We start from the raw sequence: 25,907 nt of genomic DNA on the forward strand, positions 1-25,907 counted from the left end.
ATCATCATAATTGATTTTGCGTTTTAATGTTTGCCCATTCGCCCATGCTGAACGCGTTTTCACTCGATTCTCAGCTGCTATTTTACTTGCTCTCGTGTCAATACGCATCTGCGCGCAAAAAACTTAGCATGTGACAAACACGTATATGCATATACATATATGCACGCCTGTATATACTTATAAATGCTACGTATGTAAGTGCAATTTTAGTCACCATTGTCTGCAATCGTAGCTCATTTGTTTGCGCAGCTGCGAGCGAACGCAAAAACAATGGCTTTGTGTCTAAATGCACATACTCATGCAAATACCCAAGCACATACATACAAGCATACATATTTACAACTACACATTTGTTCACACCGTTTCGAACATTATACTAGAGTTCCAGACTTCACTCGAATCGCAGACATTACGCATGCGCGCTCACGCATCAAACAGCTGTATAATCCGGCAAAACTGAATATTAAATTTATATTGGGCCGTTCACTAAGCAAACTCGTTTTTTTAGTGCAATTTAAACACGATTCTTTTATTGTGTAAAATATTTTGTGACCTTATGTACAACTCGGCAGGTCTGGAAGAAGAAATAGCTTCCGTGCTCATAACACTTTAGTTTTTGGCAGGCAAAAAACTGGTAAAAATTACGTTTGATTTGAGGTGAAGTTCTCCGATTCAAAAAATTTGGCAGATAACCGAATAAGTAGTGCGAAGGTGCCAAGTCTGGAGAGTTTGGTAACACACCTACCATCACACTCAAGCTGCAAAAGATATTGGCGAGTCATCAAATTTTTATGATCTTTAACCCTTTCGGGGCTTCTTTTTTGTTTTTGGTTTTAAAAATCTATTTTTTAGTTTTTTATATACTTAAGCCCACTTTATGAATAATCAAAACTAATTTTTTAACATTTTGTTTGCAAAAGTGGTTTTTGGACACTATGTCATATGGCATAGAATCTATTTAAAGCAAAAACAATAAAATATATACATTTTTTTAAATTCAGTTTTAAAATTGTTGTTTTTATTGGAATAAATTATTATTTTTAAACATAGACATAAGCAAAGGCAAAAACCTATAAAAAATAAGAGTTCATTGTAACTAAAACTATAAAAAATAGGAACGCACTGTCAATTTTTGGTTAAATAGTATGTATGTCTGCATCTGTATAGTTCTCTGGGAAAAAAAAGAAATAATATGAAACAAATTCAAACATAGAAATAAATCTATAACTTACCTCACTTTTCTTGGTATAATCTAAAGCAATTTCTGGTCCCGTTTGGAACGCAAAGATGAACGTTACCTTTGCACACAAGTATCTAGAATATTCTTTGCATCCTGGTACTTTGCATATACGTTTTACAGGTGTATACTCAGGCCAATGTTGAATACCATCGAAACGAATCGAACCTGAAGGTGCCCTCTCATATGAAGTTCTTGATTTCGAAGTTGATGGAGGGCTAGAAAGGTCTAAGTCCTCCGATTGCTTGGGTCTTCCTCTTTTTCGTGCGACACTTTGAACTATCGCCAATGCGAGCAATCCATCAGCTACATCATTCCGGATCGCTAATAAATTCATTCGATCTTTTTTTCTTATGTTATTACTTTCGCAATCAATGCGATATTCTAACCAAGAGTTGCATATTAAGTCCAGAAAATGGTCGTAAACTCTAAGGGTATACTTTTTTGTCCGAATAGAAATTCGATACAAAGATAGCAAAAGGCCATCTTGTCGACTCCTCCCATCTATTTATTATACACAGCTATAACGTTAGGCAGTGATACAATGATATTTTTCTTTTGCTCAGAATAAAATCTGGTGACCTCTTTTGTGTCTTTATCACTATAAATGGACGAAGCCAATTGAACACAGCCCCCATCTAGCCACTTCAAAACGATAATGGTTTCGTTCCTTTCAATGCAATAGTCATAGCTACCTCTTCCTAACATTTCTAAATCATTTTCTGGTTTTAGGGGACCTTTTCCAATTCTGTTTCCTCGTATGGTGTTTGCTGCCCATATTCCGTTTCCTCGCAAATATATTAATAAGTTTGTAGTGGTAAAATAGTTATCAAAAAACATCTTGTGGTTTTTATTTTCCGGCATAGTTTTACATAAATGAATAACAATATCCGAACAAAAACCTAACTTTGAGTCTCCAACAATTGTGTTTTTTCCCTGCTATTTTTCCAGATCGTAAACAATTCCATTTGAGCTACATAGGCAAAATATTTTTATTCCCAGTTTAATAGGCTTTTTAAGCATATACTGCTTCAATCCAGTTTTCGATTTACATGGAATCATCATTTAATCACAGCAGCAGTTTTCATCTTTTGGAATATCAAATAAGATTTTTTCGGGAATGTATTTATAAATGGACGAACTTTAAAAGGTTTGTCGGTTGAGTTCCCCTCTGTGCAAAACTTCAGACAAGTACGTTTTACATGAAACCGTTTTTTTTGTCATGTGTTTACCAAAGACTGGTATTTCAGTAGCACCAGCCGAGTACATTTGTAATCGAGGATATCCGATTGTTCCAATAATGACTTAAAATCCCATTAATGTCAGAATCTCTTCTTTTTCAAGACTAACAGCGGTTCCATTCTTCATAAGTGCGGCTTGATTTGTTGCCTGAACAATAGTGTCAATAAAATCATATGGAAAGTACTTTAGAAAATGTGAAACAGGAGTTTTTACATCTTGCTTTGGATAACTTTCTGAAAATCATGAGATTGGAGTATTCCATTCTGTCTTGGCCCATCTATATGAAATAATTTTTTTGAATGGTGGATCCAAGGCATCTTCCAAATCCATAAAATCATCTCCTACATACAAATTTTTCTCAAATTGATCAGTATTCCTATCCGGATTAGTTAACTCTTCGATCAAGAAGGCATTGTTATTTCTATCATTTAAAGCTTGCAATAGTGACTCAAAAACACTATTTTCTGCTTCTTCCTCATCAACAAAACCAGATATATCTGAGTTATCAAAACTAATTAAAATATTTTCAATTTCCTAGGTGTTTAGTTTATTAGGTATTGTCAACACGACTATCAATATGAACTTATACAACAAAGTAAAAAATTTCCTTTGGGAAAAATCTATGCTATATGGCATAGTATGAAATAACCAAAAAAATCGGGCAGCTCTATTGAACTATATTTCGGATTTTTTTGTTTCCTAAATTACGAAGGCAATGTTCATCTACTAAATTAATTACGAAAATCTAACAAATTAATATTTTTATTTAACAAAATATATAAAAGTATAATATGTTCTTTTTTGCAAATTTTGAATCTCACGAGGGCTTGCTCTCCGAAACATAACAATGTCCACCAATCAATGTTTTTTTTTTTTATGTATTTATAGATAACACTTCAAAGAAAAATACAAAATTAATAAAAACAAGTAAGGAAAAGCTAAGTTCGGGTGTCACCGAACATTTTATACTCTCGCATGATAAAGTGATAATCGAGATATCAGGCGTGGTTGTGAACCGATTCATATATTTGGTACATGTCATCAGGGTGTTAAGAAAATATTATATGCCGAAATCGGTTGAGTACTTCCTGAGATATGGTTTTTGGTCCATAAGTGGGCGACGCCACGCCCATTTTCAATTTTTAAAAAAAGCCTGGATGCAGCCATCCGGATTTCAACTCTACTCGTCACCCTGATCACTTTGGTATATATAACCCTATATCTGACTCTTTTAGTTTTAGGACTTACAAACAACCGTTATGTGAACAAAACTATAATACTCTCTTTAGCAACTCTGTTGCGAGAGTATAAAAAGTGTACCCACACGCATTATGACATAAAATGGGCTTCAAAAAATGGCTATGCCATATGGCATAGAATCACCGAAAGGGTTAAAGAATGAATTCAACAAGTCAGCCGTGGTCCTCAAACTTTATTACTTGCTAAATGACCCTATACTTTAAATTCGCCTAAGCAGTTGCCATATCACTTGACCGATAACTATCGATTGTTATATAACATAATCATGAATGTAGAGACATACATATCTCTAGATAAGCCAAATAATTATGCAAGCATGCGAAATTAGAAGCCGCTGCATAGCTATGCATATATGTATGTATATATATAAGAATGCTGAGCAGATATGTGTCAATGCTAATTACAGTGTTGTTGTTTATATTAAGCAACAAACTCGCACTGCGCAATTGCCGAACTCGCATTCTTGTATATCTTTCGCATATGAGCTTATTGCATTTGGCATTTGTTATGCACATTGCCGAAATGTGTCAATCGACCAGTGTCATTCCTTTCACTTATATAATTGTATATTATAATATCTGTCGCTACATACTTCTCTACTGACGTCAATACATTCTATGTTTTCCATGTAATTTTAATAATAAACATTATTTGTTATTTCCTTGAAGTCACTACTCTTTCCTCTTTTAAAATTTTGTTATTTATGTAACATGCATGAATTATCTAATGGTTAGGTACCACTATGGTAAAGCTTTTTTTATATAAATACAAAAGTGATATGTTTCTTCTGCTCATCAACATAATGCTTATCGGTTTGGCGGTTTCTAAATATTTGAGTAAAATTAACCTGAAATAATACCATATTATGTGTTTAGGGGTGGCTAATATTAATTCCAGCTAATACACCGGGTTCGTAAAGTTTACGGCAACCGATATGCCTCAACCCTAGCCTGGCGAAATCAGGGCAGTGGAGGAGAAAATATATAAATGTTTCGTCCTCACCTTCCTCATTGCAACTTTGACAAGTTGCGTCAACTTAAATCTTTAGCCTCACTGCCTTTAGCACCTGAGTGAACTCAGATCGTGCTCATCCTGAGGAGTTTAGGTGGGTCCCTTACAATTGCCGACGATGCCACTGTGGCCATGCAGTCAAACATGTTTTATGTGAAAGCAGCTTGATGTGGTCGGACACTCTTTGACTAGCTTTGAGCTCACAGTCCCCTGAGCCTCACTGTTTTCTAATTTTTTTATATTGCCGAATAGATAAGCTCATATCTCGCTTTGGAGCACTTGAAGAAATATCTCGTTTTATAATATAAAAAAAAAAAAATTATAGACAATTTTTGTAGAGCTGTAAATTTTGTACGAATATGAGAATTTTCCGATTTATAATGATTTTTTTTTTCATTGAGTTATACAATTCATGAGAAAATTATTTCGACTTAAAATACTCAAACTTCAAACGCTAATAGTTTCAAATTATTAGGTTTATGAAGAAATTGTAAGAGAATTTTATGAAGCACGTTCAATTTACTACGTTGGTTCAATATTATATCACACCATGTCGTATGAACAACACCGAGTGTATGGCTCACTTGTATGAATGCTCTGTGCATTTAATATATGTATGTATGTATAACTTTAACTGCGAATAACTTCAAAAGAATCATATTTTTATGGAAAAAAAAGAACAAAATATTTTTTACGGAGAGAAGCATTTTGTTTTGCAATATGTAATAAAATTTTTTTTTTTAAAGCTGTACATTTCTTTGATTAATACAAAATAAAAACCATGCTATATACATGGGAAAAGAATATTTAAGGTTGTGTGTTGTTTCCAAAATTGAGTTTTTATTTCTCTTTAATTGTCACCTGAAGTTCTACCATACCAAAATGCTTTAACTGAAAATAAATTGCTTTTTTACGTTAGATTCTTATTTGTAGGACAAAAACTAAAAAAAGAAACTATCAATTAAAAAAAAAAAAAAAAAAAAAACCCACACCCTAAAATAAAAACATAAATAAATTTCATTTCAAAAAAATATTTTTCTAAGTTGGTAAGACTGTCCTCAATTACTATGCCCAATATGAGCGCGATCTGTCAGCCAGTTTAATTACAGCAGCTGCTTAAGTCTGTACACATTAGTAGTTCGTTGCGAATGTTGGAAAAGGCTTACGAGGACTCAGTTTTATCAAAAGCACAATCCTACGAGTTGTACAAAGCCTTCGAAGATTGTCGAGAAGTCGTTAAAGACATCGTTCTGGACGACTTCTTCTATTCAAAAAGTGAAAATCGTCAGGGAAGTGTCAAGCAGAGCTCGATATCTATCACCAGTCTGTTCGAATGGATCTGGTGAATATTTTGGTTATGAAATGCGTTCTTGCTCAACTCATCCCGATACAGCTGAATTGGATGGTGCGAACTCGGATCACAAAAAAGTCCACAATCATCAAAATGGAAGGAAAAATACGACCGAAGACAACAAAAACAACAACAACAAAAAAAAGGCGTTGAAAAATGTAGGCAATGCCATTGCTTTTTTTTCGATATTCGTGGTTTGTTGCATTTAGAATTTGTTCTGGTTAAATTTGGCCGTATTGAGGCGTTTATGATAAAACGCAATGAATTCCATCGATCAACGATGAAATTGCCGCTCCGTGGAATCTGCTTTCAGCCGATACAGATAAAACAAAATTCGCTGAGGGAGCAGAAGGCCATCCCAAAAAGTGCTTATGAAATGAGTTTATTACATCTGGTGAGGATTACTTTCAAGGTGGCAAATATATAGTTCATTGGGTTCCCTTTCCTTGGAACCGTAGCAATTACAACAAGGAGTCAAGTAATGCTCACAAATGACGCAGATCAAAGGCGGGGATCTAAACCGCCATATTTATTTCTACAATGCATAAAGATTCATAATCAAATGGTCAGATCAGCATGTTTAATCCCACTATAACGGCATGTGAAATACTGCTAAAAGCAAAGACTCTAAAATAAAAGACTCTTTTCAAAAATATTGATACCTTCAAACCTACAACAAATTCCTAGCCTAAGGCCATTCATTCTTAGCCTATTTAGCATATGCGAGTTTCCATATCGTAAATCACTCCAAATTCTAGCAAATTTATTTTGGAAAGCTGACCATAATTCTATGAGAGTTATAAACATAGCAATTCTTCTAGCTTAATATTGTAATTGTACCTTATGTGACCGGTGCCTATCAACATACGCAGTTCGTGAAATAGTCAACTCATGTTAGAAATACTAATGCAAAGTTTCCTTACTTCTTTGCTAATTCACCGGACATCCTTTTTGGGTCATTTGTCATTTATGTGTTGGCGTGGGTGAATGCGGGTAACTATGTATATCTTCATTAGTCTTGTGACAACCAGCAACAACCAGCCAAGCAGAGACGAATGCAAGGAATGTATACATTTATGCTGCTGGTAAAAAAGGTCCTATGAGAGCAATATAAAAAGGACTCTGACGCTAAACAAAATGTAGATTCATTGAAGCACAGCAATGCTCACACGAACATCGGTCTACACAACTAAATTTGTACTACATGTCTCTATCCGTTCCAACACTTCATTAAATATTTATCCTTTTTTTTTTTTTGCTTTATGCTGGTCGCCCTTTTTTGTTCGGCAAGCTCATAAAAATGTAAGTGAAATCTGCTTTGAATGTGAGTCAGTACTTTTATTTCGCTTTTGACAACCGATTCTGGCTTTGGTATGCTTCGCTTTGACAAATGTATTTCGAAATAACATGAAAAAGTGCTTTTTATTCATTGCCTTCTGCGCTCTTACTCCGTTCCTCATGCCTTAAAAGGCAAAGAGATTACAAACCCCGTTGCTTATGTACTGATGTGTGTGTGTGTGTGTGTTCTATTCGACCACAATTTAATGCGATTTGGTTTTAAGTAGAATTAATTTTATTTCATGTATCCTGCATACATAAAACGTGACAATATTTAAATGAGCTGAGCTGAGATTTAGGACCATAAATCTGCAGTTCCGGGCACCATTGTTCGGTCAAAATTAATTTGGAGCTTAGTAGTTCATGAAGGGTGCATGGACAGGCGAAGTGAAAATAACCTGGAAATAAGTGATGACAGTCAAGTTGTTAAACTAGTCTGAAATACCGCAAGATCAGCAAAAAGACATTTTCGCTCGAAAATAACCGTTATAAACGGAGCAAAATTTCAAGAGGTCAGGTTCATAGCAAGAGAATGTGGTGGAAGATATTTGGTATAAAGAAATATTCTACATTTATACAACATTTATTAGAACTGACTGATAAACTCTATATGTTTTTATGATGCTAAACCTGTCAGAAAACGTTTAGGAAACTTTAGGAATACAGCTTCAGAGAAATTGTCCAAAAATTCGACTTTGATTTTCTTGGAAAGCAGTGGAAGATCTGGAAGAGATGTATGATCTGGCAAAGATCGTTTTTAGAAATAACAGCATCATTGCCGCATTAGCGAAATGGATTACTTTGTAAAGATAGACCCAATATGGTTGCGTAATGAAACAGTATGGACTGCGGAAAGACTAAAATATCTACTACAATACAAAAAACCGCAAGAAGCAAGGTGATCTCGTCCCAACCAAAAAAAGCCTTAGGTTAAGACACTTCACTCTTGATCAGAAGAACGGCATTACAAAAAGGCAAATCAACTTCAATAATAGGGTTGGGTTCTGATATATTTATTATAGTTATTTACAATTAACAAACTAAGTTCCAATGACTTGCACATTCCGAACATGTCATTTGAGAAAAACGAATCGCTTCGATTATTAGATTAGGGTTGGATAGAAATAATTTTCTGCTTGGACCGTGTTCTACGGCCTATTATGTACTCCCCTCCGTCATATATACTCACATAGGTCCAGCACTCTGATAAATTCCAAGAACCTGCGACGAAGTAATCACTATTTGGGACTGCAGATGCAATAACCTTGATGCTACCTCTACAGACTGCTGAGCGGTGTATAAACAGCTGTTTGGGAGTTTTACTTATACTGTCATGTGAAGCAATGTACTTGTATGTACTTGTCCCGAAGTTGTAGTTGTCGGCGTTCTATGTTATTGCAGTTGCTTTTTTGCTGTCCATACTGTATAGTATGAGCCTTGCCTCATCCAGATGAGCTGTCGGGTCTATGTTTACAAAGAGGTCTGCCGCGTCAGATGTGTTACTGCCACTGTTACTTCTCAAAGCGAATTTTGCTAGATCAACGAACTCTTCGAGATCTGCCCTTTTATCGATTATTTCACTCGTATCGGTGCTACTTTTTATAAAGTTTTTTACAATCAGGTTACTTTAAGTTTACATCTCCAGAAATTTATGTTTTTGTTTGTAAGATTTGGCTATTCTAGTTTTGAAATCTGGCACATGACAACATTATCCTCATATAATATTTGACATTTTTGACGTCATACATACTCGGAGCATTTTGACATGCAACCGCTTTTTGTGTTGTTCACAGTGACTTAAAATATTCGTCTCTGCTAAAAAATGGACAAAAATCGCGATGATTTTGGTGCGATTATTTTTTACAACTTTCGACGTGAATTATCTCAGCAACAGTGCGTTGATGAAATTGATTAAATTTTAGGCGATAAAGCACAATCAAGGATGATTGTTTATCGATGGTATGGTGAACACGTCTGCGATATGGTGACAGGTCTGCACCATCGCCGAATGACTTTTTTTTATTCCCGTATAAAAAATATAGACGTGCATACGCTCTGAGGTCGAGCATTGACTCGGGGCAATTTCCTCACTTTTTGTAGAAAGCAGACTGCTTACCTCGCAATGCTACAATCGACCACAACACGTAGAGGATGGGATAGATTCCGAGAGTTGAAGAGGGAAGCGTGACACATTTGCAGAACAAAAAGAGAGAGGCCGAAATGCGTGAGCACGTAAAATTTAACAAGCTGGCCGACGGGGAAAATGCTCTAAATTCTACGAAAAGATGCGGCGACTAATAGAAGATTTTAAAGCCGGAGTATATTATTGTAGAACCTCCACATGTGATCTAGTGAAGCATGAGGGAATACTATACTTCTCCAACCTGCTTAATGACAGTGAAAGCACACCACGAGATTCTGAACCTGATTTCCTAATCGACGACGATGGAGCACGTTCTTTGTCCGACCATAAAGAAAATCGAATAGGAATTACCCGTCTGGGGAACAACAAGGTGGCGGGGGTCGGTGGATTGCCGGCCGGCCATTGAAGAACATCAAAATAATTGACGATAATAATAAGAACTGCTTTTATGCACTAATCCAGCCATTTTTATCAGTCAGCTCGGATTTCATGCATTTTCTCTTCAATATATAGTATGTATCTCCTGTCTCTGAATCTGAAGAAAGTTAGAGCTTAGACCTATAGCTGAACAATCTTCCATTTGTGAGCATAAAACACTTCTGTATTTCTTATAAGTCGCAACAGTTGAGAAATTAAGCAAAACACAACAATTTATACCTTATTGAAACCCACCATAGCAAGTCCATATACTTATGTACATATTTATTTCTTATTATCAGATTTTTTCTTATTATCAGATAGAAAAATTTATATCTCGCTTCCAACCACTTCAAAAATATTTTGTTCCTTAGATTTTGTAGGAAATTGAATGCAAAGATCTCATACGATTTTTCGTAAACCCAACCGTTTAAAAGATATTAACGGTTGAAGTTTGATTATTTTTGAGAAAATTTTTTATTTTTTATGAATTTTATAACTCAATGAAAAAAACTTCAAGCGTTGGAAGCGAGATATACATTTTTCTATCTGATAATAAGAAAAAAATAGAAAACTTCTTTAGAGGTGTCAAGGAACCTATTTTTCAGAGTACCAAATGAGGAAAAAAAATTTTGTTTTGAATCCCCCGAGTATTATATATTTATATATATACATATGTACATTCAACAGTAGCAATTGTATGAATATACTAAAGATGTAAGAGCACGCTCTTTGAATGCAAATGTGTCGTCTTTTATGAATAGTCTTTTTATTTCGTTTCTTGCTCTATTTGACATCATTTTTATTACTCGAGTGCTATGCTGATGTGTGCTATTAATGTCACATCCTTTTTACGCCTTGATTACACTTGCCGACACACACACACACACACACACACATGCACACAAAGATAAACATTAGTATTCATACATCCGCAAACCTTTTTTAGCCAACTTGCCTGACTATCTGCGACACAGCCAGCTCCCACATGTCCTCAAACGGTTGCTATACATAGACGTATACATATAACCCTACACTATGTCATAGCACCCGCTTCATTGGAACCAACTGCTGCTTCCCATGCAGTTTAATTCGCTTACACTCTATTTCCTTTTGACTGTTCATGTTTAATGTTGCTGCTTCGATTTTTATCCATTACATTTTTGTTGCACGACTGACGCGGCAGTTGTGCCCTCGTACAGAGATGTGTCGCCACACATACATACGCACTCAGTAAAGTAGGCGCATATTAGGTTACCCTCAATCATCATGTATGCAGCCTACCTTCTCTTCCGCACCGCACACGTTTTTTCTATTACGTGCTGCACTTGTCGGGCATTCTTCGCATTCACTGTGTCGCTCCATTTCGAGGCCCATGCAGCGTCGTCGTTGCAAATCCTTTGCCTTTTTGACTAGCACTTTTTATGCAATTACTTCTTGGCTTGGTGCCTTGGCGCTGGGGTCGTCCTCGTTCCTGCGGCGTATGTTCAAGTTTGTTCTTGATTTTTTTCAATTTATGTCTTCTTCTTCTTTATAGTTGATTGCATTGCTTGCACGCGGTGTCCAATTAGCCTATACTTTTTAACTGTTTTACTTTTTCTCATAATTCATCAAGTTTTCCCTTCAGACCCCATAATTTAAATTACAATCTTCGCCGTAATTTGATTGCGCTTTGCCGTTGTAAAGGGTTGTTCAAAAGTTCACTGTAGAATTGTGATATTATATCATAATATTAATAGGTGTTAAGACCGCAAACTTTGCCAGTATGCTACTCTTCGGGCGATATTTCCATGGCTTGTGAGAAAATTTGAAAAATTGTTTGGCACGTTTGACGAACAATTTAAAAAATGTAATAGAACCTAATATAGGTATTTTAAAGAGGGTGTTTTGGACCAGATCGATCTTATTCTTTGACAGCATAAAGTTTGGAGCAAAGTGAATTAGATAAATCAAATGTGGAAAAATTATAATTAAAATCATGACATATGTATGCAACGGAATACTTCGTTAAATTCAAAAGTTAATCTGCAAGATTTTAACAGTAAGGAAAACTTAGGTAGGTAAGGAACTGAACAGCCTCTAAAAGCGAATCGGGATATTAAATGTAGCTTCAGGCAGGGGAAAAGAACTGCAAATATTTCCATTCAGGATTTTTATCGCCAAGCATTGCTTTATCGCCAAGCATTGCTCTATGACTCGTGATTATAGAAAAACTTATAAGTTCTGAACGACTAGTCTTTGGAGGCAGGCTTAACCTAAAATCACATCGGAAATGCACTAAGGTGAAAAGTAAAAACTGATTTTGAATCAACTCTAACTTGTTAGAATGGATTTGATACTTAAGGTTCCATACAGCAGAGACATGTCCCAATATAGGTGTAACCAAAGTTTTAAAAAGTATTTTAGTAACATACCAATCTTTAAACACTTTAAACTAAAGTTTAACAAAATTGAGAATACCTATTTCTTTCAAGACTATGGTATGTATCTATATGAAGTCTATAAAGCTTAGGGTCTTTTATTAAATAAGGCGAAGGAATCCACAAGAAAAGCGCAATGACAAATAATTTATATTACACCAAGCAACGAAATTGTTTAAGTCTGTTAGCAACAGGCACCTTTCATCAATTGAAGTATATGATTTAAAAAGCCTTCCCTCGTCTTCATATAATAAAATATCGTTAATTAATGAGAAGAATATAATTGGGCCACAATCAGGTGTACCTTGCGTAACAACCTAAGATACATTAATTGAATCTGAAGGAGTATCCTCAAATATCACTCGTTGTGTTCTATTATAAAGATAAGAAGATACCTGTCGAAGAAGCTCAGAAGATCAATCTTATGTATGAGAACCGAGAGATTTACTTCATCGAAAGCTTTGCTTACGTCAGTGTATATAACATCCGTACCTTGTATTCTCTAAAACCTAATGACACATAGTTTACAAATTCAAGAAAATTTGTTAGAGTAAATTTCTCATTACAAAATCCCTGCTGAGAAAAAGAAATTAACGGAGACATCGAAAAATGTATATGGTCTGCAATGATAGTTGAGGAATAACTGTCAGTTTTGCATTATCCATATATGTAGTTATCATTGAATGACAATGTAACCACTTTAATACAAAGAGATTATAAATGATAGTTTCCATATTGAAGGAAATATACCTTGATTAAGAGAGGAATTAAAAATCTTTGTCAAAGGCAAAAGGATGTACTTGGAACTATTTCTCACCAAGCATGAGGGTATCGTATCTAAGCCGTCATTAAAATATGCTTTTAACTTATTTAAATCAAGTTCTTCCGAAATATCTGGAGCGTTAATTGGTGCATTTTAGGATAATTAGTAGAGTAGTTTGAGTTGAAAAATTCTGCTGATTAAATAAATATAATATAAATATACGAATGTATTAATATGTTATGGTCCACCCTGTATGTCAACAATAAGCGCATATGCTAAAAGAGAAACAAGTATTTTAATTAGCACATAACGAGCGAAATAATTAGATTTGTGACTTCACAGCATACTTAAATAATAATTTCAATAAATCAGAAATACAAAGGTACTAAAGAAAAAACACTGAAACAATATACAATTTTAGAAAAACTGGAATGAAGAACATATTGAACGAAGTTTTTAAATATTTCTTCTGTTTTTTCTGATGAAAATGGTCAATTAACTGAGGTTACTTAATATCAAACCAAAAAAATTAATAATATTAATTAATAACAAGACAGCCATTCTCATTTAGAGTGAATGCTTAAAAAGGATAGTTTTTGGGATTTTTTATAAGGAAGTTATTGCTTCATGCAACGTTAAAAATGCTGCTGTTACACAGATTTAATTTTATGACAAAAATAATAATTTTATACGAGTTATTCGCACTTTCCCATATTACTATAATAGCAGATCATTTGAAAAGTCCCCGACCTATAATAATAAAACGCATTCTTTCGGTTTTTTATTGTAAATAGTTCAAAGTTGATACACTGATTAAAAGTAGTGACTCTCCAACTTTTCGGTTGCAACTACAGAGTAATAGTATAGTTAGATTGAACTTATCATCCTTAAGTAAACGAGATATTAGGTTGTCAAAAAAGTCTTGCCTTGGGTCATGCTATACCCTTTTGGAAACTTGATTTCACGCGCTAACACGTGTTTGATTGATTGCCGTTCTTTTAAGTCGTTCGTGAGTTATAGCGTCGCAAACATGGAGCAAAATAAAGAGAAACTACGGCATATTTTACAGTACTACTACGATAAAGGCAAAAATGCATCTCAAGCCGCCAATAAAATTTGTGCAGTTTATGGACCCGATACAGTTTCCATTTCCACCGCACAACGATGGTTTCAACGTTTTTGTTCTGGTGTAGAGGTGGTCTAAGATGCGCCACGCTCCGGAAGGCCTGTCGTCGAAAATTGCGATAAAATCGTTGAATTGGTCGAAAGAGACCGGCATAGTAGCAGCCGTAGCATCGGTCAAGAGCTGGGCATGAGACATCAAAAAAAAAAAATTTTATGAACAATTGAAAATTGAAAACTATACCGCAAGACTGTTTTGACAACCTAATATATGTATATATGGTTATATATACGTTCATATACATAAATTATCAGGAAGACGAGAAAAGTTGAAATATGGGTGACTGTCTGTTCGTCTGTCCGTGCAAGCTGTAAAATGAGTAAAAATTGAGATATCATGATGAAACTTGGTATACAAGTTCCTTGGGACAAACAAAAAAAAAAAAAAAAAATACAAGTTCGTGGCAATATGAAAATGAATGAAATCGGATAATAAAAATGCTCACTCCACATTTAACGGTACTGTTAAAAAAGTGTTTTAAATCAATAACTAAATATGTCAAAGACATTAAATTTTACCCGCAAGATGCTATAAAAAGCTTTTAATGGAGTCGGGTAAAAATTGGACCACAGGCGTGGCACTGCCTACTTTTTGGTGAAATATCCAAGACTTACCTAACTAAACGCGGTTTAATCTTCGAAACAACAGCCCGTGACCGGATAAAATCCGGGTAAATTCCGGGGCGTAGAACCGGTTATGGTGGGAATTGCTCTTTGCTCGATCGTACACGCCAAAGCAATAGCAATGACAGCAGGTGAAATATCTCAAGACCCACCCTACCGACTTCAAAAAAATGTAACAGCCCTCAGCCATTTTTATAGTACAGTGTGAAAATGGGCGACATCGGACTACAGCCACACCTACTTCCAAATTTTAAATTTCATTGGAAATTTTCACTTTCCAGTAATGAAATAAAAAAATTAATATATCAGGGTAATAGTGTATTTGAAATCAGAGCCATCTTATGACTAAAAATTGCGTTAACCGAACCAGAAGTGTTCAAGCTTATAGTTGAATTTTAACCGAAAATATTGGTCAATTGAAATTCAGAGAGAATACCTTCTTTATATAATAATAGTCCGTGCATTACAAATGGGTTGATTCTGCTTAATACTTCCCTCGTATATATCGGCCAATATTTGAGTTTAAAATCTAGAGATCACTTTATGGTGATTCAAAATTAATTTGTGGACTTGTTTCATATTTTCGCCGATGACAAGCTCTTTTGAGAATCCACTATGTTCACCTTCTTCGGTATTCATTTCAACGCGTTTAAACTTAGTATACCATCCTTGATGGTTGATTTTCCTTGATTGCTTCGTCAAGCCAAGTTTTTGCTTCAAGTGTATCTTTTCCATTGAAAAACCAATAACTTATCAACACGGGAAATTCCCCTTTATCAATTTTTTTCACAATATCAAAAGTTGATTCACTCAAAGTGCTATAACTTACGAGCTAATGTCAAATTTATACAAACGACTTTTGAAGGTTAGGACTAACTAAAAATAATATTAACTAAATTATAGTAGCGTCACCTATGTGTCAGTGACTTTTCAATTGACCTGTTCAATATATACTTCACTGCAGCATTATTTGCGGCCTTCGCTGTGTTCATGAATTTGGTAGTGGACCTATGGGGCCCCTCCCTAATTCATATTTAATGCACTTATGATAAACGAAAAAACAAAAAAATGCTCTAAATTAAATATTTTTAGTTAAATTATTCAATTAAAGCAAATATATCTGCTGTTAAATCTTCTTTTTGTCTGAATAAGATTTTAGTGCCAGATATATAAGGGATTAAAGAAGTTTATTTAACGACGTTAGCAGTAGGCTATACAAACAGATTTTCAATTTGCAAAAATCTTATTTGCTATTTACTAAGTATGTTTATATACACATATGTTTATTCAAAGCTGCGCAGTCATAAAGAATCGGTGGAACTACAGAAGCATAAGCTTGTTCACTATTTTTATAATATTTTTTATTTATAGTATATGTTTTAATTTTTTAATCCTTCAAAGTGCACACAAAGAGAACAACAAAAGTACGAAACATAATAACAAATATGCCTTCACATACGGCGATGCATGTACATATGTGTGCATGTGTGCCTCTGGGATGCAACCAATGCTATACTCACAACTCATATGCTATAATAATATTTGCATATGTACTCGTATAGTATGTTTCTTTCAATTTTATAAATATTGCGTGTATTGTAGCGCATAACCTACATAGAGACCTGCTCCCGCCTACACTCAAGTAGATACATATCTACATACGTGTTATATGAATATATTCAGCGGTGCGCAATACAATTCGGTTGGGTAAGCGCATTGCGGTAACCATGACCTCGGGCACTTAGGAAACAGAACAATGAGGATTTCAGTAAAGAGCAGAAAAAGATACCCACACAGTAACAGTTCAGAAAGTTGAGTTGTGGAATTGGTGGTGTTCGACTTTGTTTTGGAAAATAAAAAAAAGTTTATTAAAAACTTTTAAAAGTTTCAAAGATACTTAATTGGCTAATATTTCGCATCAGCTATTCAAAATAAGAAAAACGTTAAACTCTGCTTCACCGAAACGATAACACCCTTAATAGATGTTTTTTTTTTATAACCTAAAGGGGGTATAAGAAGAATATTATCTTGATTTTGATTGGTTAGTTTAAATTGCTGCTTTAACGTTAGGGCGGGCAAGGAAGGTATCTTTGGCACAACGGTCGGTAAATTCAGCCTCCATGATGAAACATCCCCAAATGGGTTGAGGCTGATCGTGGCTGATATGTTTATCTGTAGTACTAGATTACAGCATAAGAAGATTCATCAAGCTACCTAGCTGTCTCCGGATCGAAAATGATAGACGAAATACACGACTCCAGTGTTTTAGAGGTGCTTAAGCTCCTCAGACCACGCTGTGCAGCAAAAAACGCACGTCAACAAACATATAGAAGGTTCGACGTCGAGAAGTTTCAATCACAACAAACAGCCGACTTGCACTCCTGCTCTTTAAGCGCACTCTTCAGGAACGCGGTATAAGGGAACTGTGGAACGCCATTTCAAACTCTTTACGTACAGCTTAAAATTTTTTCTCATTATTTTTGAAGTGCGGTCTGAAGGGTAGATTCCACAACAATAATACTAAGTTACATTTTGCAAGAAGTGGAGAAGTGGAGAAGTGGAGAAGTGGTCTTAGCCTATCAATCATCAACACAACCCTAAAGTAACTTTGGAGTATGTGGAAGTAACCTGTGCTGCAAGAGTTCGAAGACTTGAGATGTTCCTCTACGGTGTAGTGTTTCAAACAATTTCTGAAGAAGCTCAATGGTCTTGTCCAGCTTATTGAAATTTTTTTGAATGTTGCGCCCCGTGTATGCCGGTTTGTTTCTCACAAATTGACTGACGACCAATGCATTTGCCCATGAAAGAAAAACGTTATGCAGACGAGAGGCCATCCAAAGGCTTGCACCGGCATACTGGCACTAAAACACTCGTTTGACATGCTTTTGGACCGTGCAAAAATCTGTAGTGAAGCACAAGGAGACTATTTTGAATAAAATTAATAGATTTTGCCGAAAAAACCATTTGTTCTGTTTTTTTGTAAGTATTGTATAGCCCAACTCAGGAATTGAAACCTTCTATTCCTTTATAACTGGGTACCCAGATAATATTACCCAAATTACACACTGAAAGTCTAGTTATTTTCTGCTTGCATAACCTAACAAAATGAATCTCCGTTTTAGCGATATGGATAGCCTAATTTGCTGCTTAGTTATCCACTAGAAGGTTTTTAGTTTTGATGGTTAGAGCAGAAGCCCATTTGACTTCTTCTGTTATGCTAGCAATTTCGGCTTAAAAATACTGTACTGTAGTCGTTTAGGTTGTAACTGCCTTCTGCGTATGAATTACTGCAAAAGTAGTCTTTGATACGTCGGTGAATATGGAATGAAAACGTTGTTTTCAATTCCTCATATATCACCTTTTCTCAATCGCATTGCTAGTTTAGGCCGAGTTCCTTAGCGGTACTGCGTCTGCTCCAAAGACCTAAAATCAAGAGCCGGTTGCCCGTAAGCATTATATCATACTTCACTTGAATATGGGTCGGATTAATAAAATTAAGTTGAAATATTTTCTTGGCCAGAATGCGGTTATGAATATGAATGAAATCAGGTTTGACCTTCGTCTAGCTGCCATAAACCTAACATGAATATCCACTTACAACTAATGTAATCCAATATTTTCGGATGGAAATAAAGTAAGCAAGTGATTGAGCTAAACTTGGCAATAAGTAATGCCCTTAAAAACATCAACAGCAAAACACACTAAAGTATATACAGAAGTAATAACACTAACCTCAATCATCACAGTTCAGAGAGCACTTCACTCCCACTACAAAGATCACAGCAAAATTCTTGGAAGCGGCAAAAAGCCACACAGCGCGAAATTAAGAATTAAATTAGCGAATATTATTAACGAGCATGGGCTTGTAGTTGTGCTTGTGTTAGTGCGCGTAAAGTGAAATTGGCCGCCAAAAACTTAAGACCAGTTTAAAGTGGAGTAAAAGTTTGGGTAAGTAAAAGTGGCACTTGGTGAAAGTTTGCTGGTGAAATCGAAAGGGAATTAACGATATTTTTCGAACACAAAAAGTTGAGGGCGTGACTTTTTGCGCTGCCACTTTCACATAATTTTTTGACTTTTTTTCGGGCATACTAATTTTGATATTCAATACGTGGAAATAATGTTCACACATTCATTGCCAAACTTTTTCCCCCCACATTATTATACTTTTGTTGTTGTTGCCTACGAACCACACTGTTGGAAAATTAATTTGAAATTTCAGTTCGGTGGAAAATGCCAAAATCACCACTTGTCTTGACGTCTGTCAGGCACACTCATTGCAATGGCCAGCCAATTGCGAGAATTTATGAGTTTTGATAGCTCGAAAAATGTGAAAAGTAAACAAAGTAACGGTAAATGAGCGCTGCCAAGCGAACGAGCGGTGCGGCCAAAGCAAAGCGGCGAGGCGCTGCGTGTACCTTTGGGTCGACACTTCGCACGACCACTGTGTGCAAGTGTGTATTTTTGGATGCAAAACAAAACGGAAAAACGCAAAAAAAAATAAATACTTTTTTTTTTGTTTGGTAAGCTGTCGTGCAAATGAAGCGCGTCACCAATATACGCTTCTGAATTTTTTTTAATACGAAAAATACTTAAAATTTTTATTGAGTTGCAAAAGCGACTGACGACAGTTTGCCATTTAACGGCTGGCGCTGTGCGTTGTGCGCCATTTCAGTTTGTTTGGATAGGCTAATTTAAGAAATAAGCTCTTGAGTATCTCGTTTTATGGCTGCGTTTGGTGTTAATTTGTTGTGAAAATCATAGAAATTGCGAATTCTAATTGGATTTCTTTCGAAAATCTCGACAAAATATGGCAACGGCATTAAGGCAGTGGCTAGCCAGTATTCAGCGTTTATTGTGTGTGAAAAGATTCCTGTGTGTTATGTGAAAAGTGCGGAGGAACTTTGTCGATCCAGTGGCAATAAAAAAATTATTTAATTTGCTAAATAAACAAATATTAATGCTTGTATTGTGCAAATATGATTTGACTAGTTTTCATAGTGATTAGTAATGCATCGATATTGAAGTTTAAATAAGCGCATGAATCAATCAGACAAATACTGATGGATATTTGTGAATTAATCGGGCAAATACTGAGCAGTGGGTGTTTTTTATTGGAAATAAATTTAGAATGTGCGATTCGCATAATGAGCTTTTGCGGCAAACGCAGGCACCGCAAGTGATTATGAATGAGCAAAGTAAGATGGGTGTTCAGCACCTGACCCAATAGCAAATATAAAGCACACTTCCGAAATTTTAGTTTTATAATTTTGAGTCAAGTTAAGTATGGTGCGTCACAAAATTATGGAACGCAACCATATACAGCGTGTTAGCATAGCGAAAATTGAAGGCAATTGTTCGAGGTATACCTGGAAGTGTTCAACAAATTCGATTTTTATCACCAGTAAAAACATGTTGATTGAAAAAAGACCCAAAAACAGAACGATTTACTAAGGCTAAAAAACACTGCATTTTCGAGGGTTGCCGCTGCTTATAAATTTTCAATAAAACTAACAAGAAACATTAACTTCGGTTGCACCGTAGCTAGAACAGCATTCACAAATAACAAATAAAGCAGTTTCCATAGAAGAACTTAATTTTGATGAGTCAGTTTATGCCAACCCAATTGGTCGGGTAGTAAACGAGGGCAAGACAAAATATTTCCTTACACAAAAACAAAAGTCGCACTCGCGATTTGGCAACAACGTCAGCCTTAAAATCCAACGCAGAATTGCTCTTGCCAACAGGCGCTATTGTGGACTGACTAGGCAACTGAAAAGTAAAGTTCTCTCTCGACGAACATAAACCAAACTCTACAAGTCACTCATAATTCCCGTCCGATGATATGGTGCGGAGGTATGGACGAAGACAAAATCTGGAGAGACTGCGTTACGAGCTTTCATGAGAAAGGTTCTGCGGAAGATTTGTGGTCCTTTGCGCGTTGGAAACGGCGAATACCGCAGTCAATGAAACGATGAGCTGTATGAGATATACGACAATATTGACATATCTCAGCGAATTCAAATACAGGGGCTACACTGGCTTGGTCATGTCATCTGAATGGATGAAATCATTCCAGCTCTGAGGATATTCTATGCAGTACCCGCCGGGAGAAGCAAAGGGAGAGGAGCGCTCCACTCACTTGGAAAGCCCAGGTGGAGAATAACCTGGTTACTCTACTGAGAAAAGAAAGCACGAATAGCACGCTGTTGTGAACTCGGCTATAATCAGAAGAAGTTTATGCTAGCCACATCGAAAATGTGTATCCCAGTATACATAGTTGACTTTTAACTGAAAATTCTCTGCCAATGTATAATCAATGTTCACAGAAAATCCTCTCCTGATAATAGTATCTCTGCGTATCGAAAATGAGTTGAATCGGGTCAATACTTCGATGATACCCCATATAACTAATATAAAGATTTTTCAACTTCCGGGTGACTTTATATTGGATATATCGGACAATATTTGAGCTACTTGAATGCAAAGCGCAGAACGTGTTTTACTGATAACACTGTAGCTTTTCGCCTAAAATAGATACGATACAATTGGGAGGAAATTTGAACTAGCCCCCATATAACTAAACTGGTGCCTTTTCACCATATTTTTTCTGAACCATTATTTTGGTTATAAATATGCACGATTTGCACATATTATTACAGACAGGGTCTGTTCATTATCAAATGGCACACCAAACTGACTATAAATCAAGTAATAGCCGCCGCAAAGAGCAACATACATAGTTGAAAACCAAATGTCTAAAAGACTCCCTTTGCATAAAGTCCTCCTCCAAAAACAATATATATTGTTACCATATTTTTTCTTTGTTGAAATGCTTTGAAAGTTCTTTAAATAATACATTTTTGCTATATATTGTTACCATATTTTTAGTAAGTGTGACTTCAAGATAGGAGAACCTTAAAAATTAAGAAAAATCTGATAAAGCCTAGACTCATTCATTTATTAGTTTATAATAAGAGCAGGAGGTACGATTCTAAAAAACTAAGTGAAAAGAAATATGTATCTATTTAAAATAAAAATATCTAATTCACTTTTAATAATTTCGAACTTACCCTGATTTCAAATTGGTATTTTATTAAAGTTTTGATTAGAAAGCCACCAAATTTGTAACACATACCTGGAAAAAACAAAGAGCAGAAATTAATTTAATTATTAGTTCAGTGCAGAAAATTTACATTTGCAATATTTTGTGTTATATGTATGTAGATATATAGTCTAAGCTCGCATCTGTGCTCGCTTCCTGTCGTCAAGGATGTCATAACAATATAATGGAATTGTTTAATTGGTAGTCTATATTTTTTATTGGCTTCATAAAGTAAGGAAAAGTACCTTTCTTACTTGTGTATTTCTGGAATACCCCCTCATATATTAAAAATAATATTATTATTACTAATTCTCTTTTATCTTGAAAATTCATTAAATTTTTAAACCAGACATTTCGTAATGTTTACTTGCCAATGTTTGTTCTTTTATTTTTCAGCAGAACATCTAATTAACATGATTTTTAATACGATTTTCTGCGAACTGTTTGTAAACAAATAAATTTTATTGTTATAATCAATAAAACCGGCATAATTAAAATTTTGAACGTAATAGAAGAAGCAACACGGCACAAAAAAAGAAATTAATAAAAATAAATTAAATTCACAGAAAATGGGAAAAGGACGAGAAAGTTAAGATCAATAAATCTCTTGAATTGTCTGCTTAACATTTTTTAATTAACAGATTCACGTTTGAATGTAAACACATGCATATGTACATACATATGTATATTGATTTCCTAATTATATGCATTTGTTCATATAATTATACAAACATAAATATGTACATATTTATATATTTATATATAACATACGTATGTACATATGACTATAAACAATTTTAATATAAAACAGATGTACAGTAAATACATACATATGTACATATTAACGTGCTTACCCTTACCGTGTATTGCCTGCACATACATATGTACATATTTAATTTCTTTCGATTAAACATAGTCGGATATTTTAAATGAAGGATTGAACAATAAAAACAATTCAGTATCACCAATATTAATAGATTTCTCACTAAACTTAGATTTAATATGATACATATGTATATAATATGTATATGTATATACATATGTATATTTGCTGCGTTGGTAGCGCACAGTTGGGAATCTTCTTGTAACAACACAGTTTTCACACGAGCATGCAGAAACATGTTTGCCAAACCAAAAAATTGTGCAGTGCTTTGCTAAATACATTTGCACACTTTCACTTCTATTAATTAACACGCACTTATCACTTTACATTCACAAATTCAAATAATTATTAATTAATACTTAAAAAACTTCACTAAATTATTAATTTATTACTTTTTTACAACTTTGTTCGCGATCACGTACCGAAGCGCACTTACCAACATACGACTACCAAACAGAGAGTGTTAACGAACATGAATGACGTTGTATTAACATTCGGTCATTCTGTTGCACTTCTTTTCTACAGTGCTGCTTCCCTGCTTCGTGATGATGAGACAACAACTGTTTGTTATGTGTAACATTCCTGTTACAAGACACTGTTGTGCATGCTGTAACGAAATTACAGGGGTTTACTCGGCGGTTTTGCAGTAACATAAAACGAAGAAATTACATTGCTTTGTTGTTTACCAGGTATTATAACAGCAATTTCAAATAGTTGTTTAACATTTATAATGATAAGAAAAGGACTGCTTTGGTGACAAGGTGTGCTCCAAGGTAAACAGGACTTAAAACAAAAAAATAGAACAAATGGTTTTTTTCGGCAAAATCAATTTATTTTATTCAAAATAGTCTCTGCTTCAATACAGCTTTTTGCACGGTCCAAAAGCATGTCGAATGATTGTTTTTGCTCTTTGGCCGGTATGACCGTCAGTATGCCGGTACAAGCCTTTTGAATGGCATCTCGTCTGCATAACGCTTTCCTTTCATGGGCAAATGCATTGGTCGTCGGTCAATTTGTGCGGAACAAACCATGCACATCACTCTCATAAGATGTTTTGGAGATGTTTAATTCCATTTCCATGAATTTCTTTTCTTTTCAAAGGTGGTTTCTGTAGGCCTTGGTTAGATAAATGTTCACAAGAAAGGCGGTGTGAGCCGGGGAATTGTCGTTGTGCAATTTCCAATCGGCTGCGATTCTCTTCAGGATTTGAGGACTTCAACAAATTCATGGTGGACGATGCTTTAATGTCAAAAAGGTCAATGAGCACTTTTTTCACTTTGCGACATCTTGTCTTCATCGTCTCTTCAAAAAAGGCCGGGTATCACCGAAACTCACCACTTCTTGATCATATCAAACGTCTCTGTCGCAGATTTGCCGAGTTTCATACAGAACTTAATCATGTACTTCTGCTCTAACGAACGCTGCGTTTTCGGCTTGCACGACTCACAAAAACACGACGCGCGAAAATATTTGCCCGACTCTCCAGAGAGAACTGACCAGCCGCTCGTTCTTTAGCTAGGAAACCCCTCTAAAGAATCCAGTCGGTGCGCGCAGTTCTATTATTTTCCGGACAAACCCTGTACCTTACCTAGCAGCTATACCTCCTTTCCCTCAAATAACCTAAGATTAAGTTCGTCACTTTAATAAGAAAAAAAAAAAACTTTTTTGCTACGGAAAACATTGTAAAGATACTTATTGCTTTTATGTCATTAGTATATGCGCGTACCCCTGATGACCACATAGCGGTCATGCTTCAAATAACCTCAACTGCGTTAACTACCCAAAAGCATATCGACTGTAATCCAAAATCTTTTATAATCGTAGAGAAAAGTCGTATCTCGTTGCTGTATTCTTAATATCACTTCTAAAGAACCTCCTACAACAATTTATTAAAATTATGGAAATATACTAAAATTACTGCTAAAAAATATAAGATTTCACAAATTGTGAGAAGAAAAATTATATCACACAAGCTAATTCAAAGAAGAGTGCCAAATATTCACAATTATAGTGTTTATTTACAAAAACAAAACACCCACACACATAAACATTTACGTTTCGAGGCAAAAGTTAATATAAACGGAAATATATGTAGTGTGTATGTGCTTTCGCAGTCGTCACACCAAAGCTCCAATATTCCACAAGTGCTCAATCAACAACAGCAATTGCTTGACAGCTGCTAGTCGCACCGAAGGGGGCGTGCACAGTAAGGAGGAGCGTCAAGTCAGTGGTTTTTGGCACACACGCACACACATATGCTGTCGGCTGCTCGGGCTGCCAACGGCGGCGGTCATAAAACTGTCGCTATCGAGCATTTTCTCTGAGGAAGCAACGTGGACAAGGGCAAGAGGGCAGCGCAAAATAAACTAAATAATCATACAACCACAAAGTATATTGAGCATCGTAACAGGTCGCTTTCAGCTGTGAGACGCTGTTTAGCGCTGTCGAAAGCTGTCTATATTGTATATCCAGTCATAAACAGTGGCACACAGTGGGGTTTGTTTATTGCTTGGAGATATTAATTTTATAGTCATAATATTATACTCTTGCAACATGCTGCCAAAGAGTATAAAAGTTTTATTCGCCTAACTAGAGATAGATATAGTGTTATATACATTACATATAGAGGAGTATCAAAATTTGCGAACACCCGTCTGGGGGTCAATACTATCCACAACTCACATATACAACATATGAATCTCTAAAAAACCTTTTGTCGATTATGTCAGTCATTGTATGAGTTATGTAGATATATATAACGGGTGGCCCTATTAGAGGTATTTTTTTAATAGCCTTTTTTTTTACAGATCACGCGTGAGTCGTGACAAGTTGTCATGTTTGTCCTTCTCTTCAGAATCGTTTAGCATTTCATTATAGAAAGACTTACGTCATTGGTACGAAGACTAATGGCCAACATAATGGGCCTACTGAGCG

General features: G+C 35.4%; 1 protein-coding gene and 1 long non-coding RNA gene across 2 annotated transcripts in view; one reads left to right on the plus strand and one right to left on the minus strand.

The window, feature by feature from the left end:
- Positions 1 to 25,907, minus strand: part of LOC108969021 — a 214,245-nt gene that overhangs the window by 106,968 nt on the left and 81,370 nt on the right. The window lies entirely within an intron of this gene.
- LOC108968349 overlaps positions 19,998 to 25,907 on the plus strand; it is a 181,194-nt gene continuing 175,284 nt past the window's right edge. Inside the window, exon 1 of the mRNA XM_018932376.1 lies at positions 19,998 to 20,183. Within this exon, the coding sequence (XP_018787921.1) occupies positions 20,117 to 20,183 (67 nt within the window). The 5' untranslated portion in view covers positions 19,998 to 20,116. The remainder of the gene's footprint in view (positions 20,184 to 25,907) is intronic.

This window comes from Bactrocera latifrons, unplaced genomic scaffold (assembly GCF_001853355.1).
Source record: "Bactrocera latifrons isolate USDA-ARS-PBARC rearing strain unplaced genomic scaffold, ASM185335v1 scaffold_0, whole genome shotgun sequence".
NCBI lineage: Eukaryota > Metazoa > Arthropoda > Insecta > Diptera > Tephritidae > Bactrocera > Bactrocera latifrons.